At 44.7% G+C, this 9,498-nt stretch overlaps 1 protein-coding gene across 3 annotated transcripts in view; it reads left to right on the forward strand.

Annotated features, from left to right (window-relative positions):
* Positions 1 to 5,994, forward strand: part of LOC118216808 (disintegrin and metalloproteinase domain-containing protein 11-like) — a 71,554-nt gene extending 65,560 nt beyond the window's left edge. The window contains exons 26-27 of one of the 3 annotated variants that reach the window (XR_004763075.1): positions 2,437 to 2,454; positions 3,662 to 3,682. Coding sequence is in view for 2 of the 3 variants with exons in the window: in XM_035398319.1 (XP_035254210.1) it covers positions 2,437 to 2,454; positions 3,662 to 4,036 (393 nt within the window). In the remaining variant the exon portion in view is untranslated. Of the gene's footprint in view, positions 1 to 2,436; positions 2,455 to 3,661 lie in introns of all 3 variants that reach the window. The other 2 variants (XM_035398319.1, XM_035398320.1) reach the window with 2 other exon arrangements.
* The last annotated feature ends 3,504 nt before the right edge of the window (positions 5,995 to 9,498 follow it).

Here is a 9,498-nt window from a genome sequence, read left to right on the forward strand (position 1 = left end):
ACACACATGCTACACCCACACAGTCTCACACACACACACACACCCACACAGTCACAAACATGCTGCACACACACAGTCTCACACACACACACACAGTCACACACATGCTACACCCACACAGTCTCACACACACACACACCCACACAGTCACAAACATGCTGCACACACACAGTCACACACACACCCACACAGTCACAAACATGCTACACCCACACAGTCACACACATGCTGCACACCCACACAGTCACAAACATGCTACACCCACACAGTCTCACACACACACACACCCACACAGTCACAAACATGCTACATCCACACAGTCACACACATGCTGGACACACACACAGTCACAAACATACTGCACACACACACAGTCACAAACATGCTGTACACACACACAGTCACACACACACACCCACACAGTCACAAACATGCTGCACACACACACACCCACACAGTCACAAACATGCTACACCCACACAGTCACACACATGCTGCACACACACACAGTCACACACATGCTGCACACACACACAATCACACACATGCTGCACACCCACACAGTCACAATCATGCTACACACACACAGTCACACACATGCTGCACACACACACAGTCACAAACATGCTGTACACCCACAGTCACAAACATGCTGCACACACACACAGTCATACACACACACCCACACAGTCACAAACATGCTACACCCACACAGTCACACACATGCTGCACACCCACACAGTCACAAACATGCTACACCCACACAGTCACACACATGCTGCACACACACACACCCACACAGTCACACACATGCTGCACACACACACAGTCACAAGCATGCTACACCCACACAGTCACACACATGCTGCACACACACAGTGAAAAGCCGTTTAACATGGGCAATGTGCTCCAACCAGGCCACTGCCCGTTTAGCATGGGCAGTGTGCTCCAACTAAGCCACTGTCCATTTAGCATGGGCAATGTGCCTCCATGAACCATTCAAGGCTTCACAGCATAGGATGTGCATCTACTTTGCTGAGTGAAGTAGATGACCATGCTACATGAATGGTTCAATATACAGAAAGACCTCTTCTGGCACCAGCTGAGTGCACTCTTGTCCTCTGATTGGTCTATTCTGAACAGGGAGTAAAGCTCCTTTATGTCCAAAGGAGAAATAGAGTGTTAGGTGGACAGAAGTTTATGGTATGGTTCTGGGTGGTCCCAGGTGGTTCCGGGTGATTCTGGGTGGTTCCAGGTGGTTCCGGGTGGTTCCGGGTGATTCTGGGTGGTTCCAGGTGGTTCCGGGTGATTCTGGGTGGTTCCGTGCTCACCTCAGCCAGCCCTGATCTCAGATTAGCGCTCAGCCCATCTGTGTGCCAATGATGAGAAAATGAGGCTTCATGAATCCAGTAATAGGAGGAGCTACGCTAAGTTGTCAATCACTGACCTGTTTGAATCCATTAAACGTGCTCTACGCAGAAAAACACAATGATTGGTTTGTCACACAAATCCATGTGTCACTAATAGCTTAATGTATCCCCTCCTACATTTGGTTTCATGATGCTTCATCCCCCCATAAGTGTGAGACACTAATTGAGGGGAGGGGCCTTAATTGACCTTAGAGGGCCAGTCTGTGTGCTGGTTTTTGTGTCCCATCCTGTTACTTTAGTATAGTTTCCAGACAGCTCTATAATCTATGCTGGTTCACTGCTGTACTTGAACACAGTATAGACTTTAGGATACACTTTCAGCCTGTGGCTGTAGCTGGTGCTTATACAAATGTCAGATAAAGATTTGATTGAGCTAATTAAATAATTAAGAACAGAAGTTGGCACAAAATCCTGAAACGGATCGGCCCTTGCACCCTTGCACTTATCGGGGGGGGGGGGTGGAAGTATTCTGGAATGCACTTGGTGAGTGGCCACATGTGAACAAGTGCACACAACAACTTTTACTTCCCTTAGAACTAATCTGACCAACCAATCACATTTCAGCCCTGTGATTGCATGTCTCAGCAATGAACTGGTGAAGGATTCTCTGTGTTAGCCCCAGCCCCTGTCGTAACAATGCTAAAATTAAGGAATGTTCTACAAGCACAACTTTAGTTATTGTTGGTAGTGTTGTTTTACACTCTAATAAATTATTTGATAGAAAAATCGATGTGAAATCTGACTCAAAGTATCGTATAAGGCCTGATAACAGACACAGCTACTCATGCTCAGCATAACATACAATAAAACTGAAATAAATAAAAGTTCCAAAAAGGGAAGTATCCCTGGCCTGTCGGGTGTGCTTGAATTAGACCCCTGTCACTGTCCCTGGCTACACCTGCCCAGTGCCCATTCCTGACACCACCTGCCCTGTGATTCCTGTCTCTAACCCTGACTCTTTCTCATTCTCTCTCTCCACGCTATTGCTGTTTATCCTGGGATAAAGGAACATTCGAAGAGGAAGGTACGACTCTGCACAACAGCCATGGATGTGAAGTGTCTGCCTGCAGCCCTAACCCCACCCCTAAAACTGCCCCACCCCTTACCTTATCCTAACCCCAACCCTAAACCTTCCCCACCCCTTACCTCATCCCTAACTCCATCCCTAAACCTTCCCCACCCCTTACCTCATCCCTAACCCCACCCCTAAACCTGCCCCACCCCTTACCTTATCCCTAACCCTAGCCCTAAACATGCCCCACCCCTTACCTCATCCCTAACCCCACCCCTAAACCTGCCCCACTCCTGAACCTGCCGCACCACTTACCTCATCTCTAACCCCACGCCTAAACCTGCCCCACCTGTCAGATCTGCTGCCCCATGACATCATCACCATGCTCCTGTTAGATCTGCTGGCCCATGACATCATCACCATGCACCGGTCAGATCTGCTGCCCCATATCTCAGACGGTCCCAGCAGGGCAGGGGCTCAAAGGCATATTAGCTTTGTATTTGATGTGCGATTAGGGCTCACTTTTCACAACAGCTCGCAGAACCCAGCAGTGTAAGAACAGGAAATGGCTTTTCTCCTATGGAATTGTATGCTAACAGTGGACTGCAATTTGTTGGACTGAAGCTTTTTGTTGTACAAACGTAAAACATGGCAATACCAATGATTGTCATATATTAATATCTATCCTTACTTCTGTTAGTCAAGTGTTTTGTTTTAAAGTTAATTGCCGGTATTGATTATGGTATGAAATTTCTTTTCATATGAAAGATTCTTTAAACAGTGAATGAGTACATTTCACCTCACATACTGTATGAACTGTTTTGGCATGACCTGTGATAGATCACAAGAAAAGTGCTTCTGTTAAAGTGTTGAATTTGGGCCTGCAGCATAAAATAGCTTTGTGGTGTAGAAGGTTAGAGCTGTAAATATTCTGTACGTTTTTGGAATTTGAATGAAACTCAGTAACTATGCACACAAACGATGACAGAAAAGTGTCAGTTGTCTGATATGGATTATATGGTGACATTTTTGGTATAATACATCGTGCTTTGAAGCTTTTTTGAGTGATGAGTATGTACTTATTGTTTTTTTTTGTGCTAGTTTTTGATATTTTCTTTCCCATCAGCTAGCCTGATTTTGCATCCTCCTGTATTAGCCTCAGTTCTGTCATTTCCTGTCTGGGCTAAGCTCTCTGTCTCTCCTCTCTCTTTCTCTTCAGATCTGGTGGGGGATAGGATATCTGTCACTGTGTCCTATTCACATAAAAGAAGAAGAAAAAGAAGTCTTCCTCATTCAAAATCTCCCACAATGCTTTTCTTTTCTAGTTTGCCCCTCCTTCTTTCCCCCCTTCACTCTTTCTCTCCTCTGCTTTTCCCTTCTCTCTCTGTCCCTCTCCCTCTCCCCCGGCCATCTGAGGCCCCTCCCTCCAAGCATTCCAACCAGACCTGACTGCCAATCACTCCAGCCAGGGGCTGCCACTGTCAGGTTGTGCAACACAGCCACTCCCACTGCACACTGTCATCCAAACAGCAGCCTTCAGAAGGCAACAGATATCTGTCCCCCTAGGCAGCAGTGGCCTCAGCTGGTGGATTAAGGTAATGCAGATATTGATTAATCCACAGTGGAAAAGATGAACATGCTTCAGTGTCAACTCCAGCTGCATCAGGCAAACAACTCAGTAGAGACTCATCAGTCCTTACAGCCGGACCAGCTCTGTGGACACCTATCCCATCAGTCCTTACTGCCGGACCGGCTCTGTGGAGACCTATCCCATCAGTCCTTACTGCTGGATGGACTCTGTGGAGACCTATCCCATCAGTCCTTACTGCTGGACAGACTCTGTGGAGACCTATCCCATCAGTCCTTACTGCTGGACGGACTCTGTGGAGACCTATCCCATCAGTCCTTACCGCCGGACTGGCTCTGTTGAGACCTATCCCAATAGTCCTTATTGCCAGACCGGCTTTGTGGAGACCTATCCCATCAGTCCTTACTGCCGGACCGGCTCTGTGGAGACCTATCCCACTGTCCTTACGGACTCTGTGGAGACCTATCCCATCAGTCCTTACTGCCGGACGGACTCTGTGGAGACCTATCCCATCGGTCCTTCCTGGCTCTGTGGAGACCTATCCCATCAGTCCTTACTGCCAGACTGGCTCTGTGGAGATCTATCCCATGGTCCTTACTGCTGGATGGACTCTGTGGAGACCTATCCCATCAGTCTTTACTGCCGGACGGACTCTGTGAAGACCTATCCCATCAGTCCTTACTGCCGGACCGGCTCTGTGGAGACTTATCCCACAGTCCTTATTACTGGACTGACTCACTTAAACCAGTTAATTCAATGATACATCGCTGTCTGGCAGTAAAGTATTTGTTGTTAAGACTTGTGGTGGCTACTGTACAAGGGGAAGGAATCATGACAAGCTGGAGCTCTGGCTTGTTGGTCCTGGGACAGCCAATGATGGGAGAGTATCTCTGTCCTCCAATCACGTTCCTCCCTGAATTCTTCTCAAGTGCCCTCACTCTAACATCTGTCCTGAAGAGAGTTTTTCAAGCAGGGGAAGGGAACAGAGTGTCTGTCTGCCGACATAAACAGAACTGCCTAGTTAGAGTGCAATGGGGAAACAGTCTTGATGCCATTTGGAAATGGATATGCCTTTCCTCTCAATGGGTGTAGGTCACGTCTTGAGCTGCACGTTGGAGCACAACCACCATCAGAGCAGAGAACATTCTGTTTTGCCTTTAAATTGAACATCCATCCGTCTGCACAGACTTGTGGGTAAACTATATGCCTCTGAGGCCTGAAGCTCCAGCATTCGGGGGAGACACTAACCAATCAAAAGACCAAGCAGAGTGGAGGAAACTTCTATAGTCTGGGCTGTTTGAATGCAACTTAGATCTAGGCACTTGATACTTGTAGGCACTGTTTGTATGAAATGGTGTTCACCACAATCAGGAAGAACTTCTTTTAAAGTTACTTTTAAAATGACAAATTGTCCTGTTTCCAAAGAAAAAAAGGAAATGTATTGTGAAAAAAATGCATTAGGAAGAAGAGTGCTTCCAGCAGTGCTGAGGGGAGGGCAGAACGCTGGGAGTCCGTTTCAAACGATGTCTGAACCTCACGGGCATTACGCACGCTGTCTGGGTGGTGTTGCTACGACGATACTCATTGGACCTAGAGACACTGTAGGAGTGGTCATCTTCAGTGACTTATAACCTCTTGTGTTGTCTACTAACATTCCACAATTAGTCATTGCTATTTATGTATGCTGATTTTTAAAAGAAAACCTTAAGGTAACCAGTCAACATGCAGTAACACAGCAGTTTCTTACACTGTAAACATGCATAGAAGAGTGTGGATGCATGTGTGTGTTTGCCAGTATTTGGAAATGTGTACAATACACATACACACTCTTAGACTGCCGGCTCAGTACAAAATCAGTACATTTATGATGTGTTCACTGCAAAATATAAGAAATGTACTTTATACAGGACATGGAGTATGCGTATACTGTATGTATGATGAATACATGCACATTTGTTTGTATATATGTTGCCTGAATCTTTTTCATATATCACTAGTGTCTCCATACTGAAATGCTCTTAGAAATGAAAGGGGGAGGGGGGCTGTCTGTTCTCTCTTTTTTTCCATGAACATATTGTCATTTAATATGTTTTCCAAGTTCAGAATAATGTATCCCTCTTATTTCTAATATGTCACATATTATGTTTTAGCATATGTTAAAGAAAATGGACAAAGCACCGCCCAACAATTATGTCACCTGGGTATAAGGCCTCCTCTTTCTCCTGCTGGACAGAATGGATTCTGAACATTTAGCTGCAGTTCGTAGATTAAATTAACACAAGAGACCAAACCATTATTGATTTCTTTAGAAGTACTTAAAATAACTATGGATTTGTCACTATTGGAGAGGACTCACCCGCACACTTCTATGCACTTAAATGACAAGGTGGAAGAAGCTATATCCCAGTGACATCACCACTTCAAATGGACTTTTGCAGATACAGTAGGAAGATGGTTTGGGTTAAAAGCAGAACATACCAAATTATGGTTTTGGTTGAGTTGTCCTTAAAATGCCAGACACAGGATGTGAGATTCAGGCTTCAAGGCTGGCTAGAGGAGCCCCGTTTAACACGTTTCCCAGGGTTCCAGAGCAGAAATGGGGGTTTGCTTGCAGTTCACGTTTCGTTAGCAACAAACAGTTTGACCAACAGTTCGGCACATCACTGCATGCCGAGAAAAATGCTCTTCAAGACCCCCCTTTCACCACATCACAGTGTCCACATCTGACTCATGATGAGGCCTGGCTGCAAAATGCATTCTGGGAAACGTGGTCAGAGGGCACGTTTAATATTGGGGACTGGGGCTCACACCTGGTATGATGTGTGACGATTCTGTTCTCTTGCACCCTGCAATGACTGAACATGCTTCTCAGAGGGAGTTTGGCTCCTCTGCTACTGTTCTGAAACTTGGAGGAGGATGAGGGACTTCTGAAGCCTCGTAATGTAAAGCACTTTAGATTTTTGGACAAAAGGCCATATATTTATGCAAGGTAATATTTATTAGTTACATATTTTTTGACGGGAATAATATTTAATGAAGACTGAGACTGATTGAACAGTTTAGTTTGTTGCTTGGTGGGATAATCCACACAGATGCAACTGAGTTGCAGATCTCTGAAAGGCTTCTATGTCCCAAAACAAACCTCTGGACTGAAATGATGCAGGTTCCCTTTTAATTACACCCAAAAGACCTCCATAAGGCAAAAGGTTAACATCAATTTGTTCTCATTCTCATTCATAACCAAAGGCTGCATTTGAACCAAAATGATTCTTAAGCCAATGGATTTACGAAATTAAAGTACTCCCCCTCTCCCACCTCCAAAATCAGTATTAGTACCTCACCCACATCCAAACTGTTGTGCTGTCTGAATGTTATTCCAGCATTACTTGTATACCTCATTCAACCAAATCTCTCTTCTGACTGTAACCAGCATCAATACTACTGAACCAACAGCAGTACCTCATCCCTCCCCAAATCTCTTTTCCATCTAGTCAACAGCATTACCCCATCATCCCCAAATCTCCTTCCTATAATCAACAGCACTACCCCATCCCTCCCCAAAGCTCTTTTCTATCTAGTCAACACTACCCCACCCCTCCCCAAATGTCTTTCCTATAATCAACATCACTACCCCATCCATCCCCAAATCTCTTTCCTATAAACAGCACTACCCCATCCCTCTCCAAAGCTCTTTTCTATCTAGTCAACACTACCCCACCCCTCCCCAAATGTCTTTCCTATAATCAACATCACTACCCCATCCATCCCCAAATCTCTTTCCTATAAACAGCAGTACCCCATCCCTCCCCAAATATCTTTTCTATCTAGTCAACAGCAGTACCCCATCCCTCCCCAAAGCTCTTTTCTATCTAGTCAACATCACTACCCCATCCATCCCCAAATCTCTTTCCTATAAACAGCACTACCCCATCCCTCCCCAAATATCTTTTCTATAATCAACAGCACTACCCCACCCCTCCCCAAATCTCTTTTCTATAATCAACAGCACTACCCCACCCCTCCCCAAATCTCTTTTCTATAATCAACATCACTACCCCATCCCTCCCCAAATCTCCTTTCTATCTAGTCAACAGCACTACCCCATCCCTCCCCAAATGTCTTTCCTATAATCAACATCACTACCCCATCCCTCCCCAAATCTCTTTTCTATCTAGTCAACAGCACTGCTACCCCACTTCCACCCAAATCTCTACTGTCTGTTTTTGTTTTTGAACTATCATGTACCTACTGGTGCTGCAAAATCATGACACTTTAAAAAATGAGCACAAAGAGTAGGTGTTAAGCATTAAGTGTGCTCAAATGCACCCGTGCATACATTACCTTGTACATAGTGTGCATACATAAGAAATAATGTGTAAAACATAATAATATATACAAAAAATGTTATACAGATGGAGTTGAGTATGATCTGTTATTCTAGAACACACCTGTCTAGATATATCTAGCACAGCTCTGTAGCTCAGAATTGTACATGTGTCGATAGTTTAAACACCAGAAATTGCTCATATCCAGGTGCCAACATGTACAGTATATAGGGAAATGTATATATTGTACATGACTCTCTTTGCGGTTGACTGTTTGGGAAAGAGCGTGGCAGATATTTCAGTTCATAAATAGTGAACAGAAATCAGTATTTCAATTTTAGTTGTTTTCAATGAATGCACTGTTATTCTGTATAGGGGTTTAGGTTCCTTTTAGATCACATGAAAATTCCTCTGAATCGATGGAAGAGCAAGACCAACAGAAAGGCGGCCCATCTTTTCAGGAAAAGGTCGCGGACAAGAAGGGACTTTAAACTTCCAAATGAAATGAATGAGTGACACGTAAAATGAGAAAATAAAATTTAAAATGTGAAACGTGTTTGTCAATCAATTTTGTGGATGAATATTGGGTGTGTGCAGTACTGAAGTCCATCAAAAGGGGAGCTGTGGCATGGCTCAGTTTGAAGGAGGAATTCAGAGCAATTAGAGGACCTGGTTAAGTAGGCATGCACCTGGATGATGTTACGAATCAGCCCAGGATTTTAAGGTGTGCTTCTTTCCACAGTAGGCGACTGAGACCGGGGATCCCCCACGACAGTGAGAGAGAGAGCACGGCAAGGCAGAGACGGACTGAAAAGCGACAAATTATAATTTCATTTATTGTCTCTTTGTTGTTTCAGTTTTTTGTTTTAACCCCAATCCCGTGCGGATGACGAGCAAAGGATTTTTTTGTTTGTTCATGTTCGTGCGAATACGCTCTCTCGCTAGTGAATATTAAATCTCCAGAGCTATCTGGAATTCTCGCATCTCCTTGTGTCCAGCTCTTCTGGCCTTACCAGGGTGGTCACGGCATGGGACAGAAGCACATTAAAAATATGTATTCTGGGGCTGCTGGGTGGCTTATACAACAGAATCACTATAGACATAGATAGATTAGATACAGATACATAGATAAATACACCCCCA

The sequence above is a fragment of the Anguilla anguilla genome, chromosome 17 (genome assembly GCF_013347855.1).
Source record: "Anguilla anguilla isolate fAngAng1 chromosome 17, fAngAng1.pri, whole genome shotgun sequence".
In the NCBI taxonomy this organism is placed as follows: Eukaryota; Metazoa; Chordata; class Actinopteri; order Anguilliformes; family Anguillidae; genus Anguilla; species Anguilla anguilla.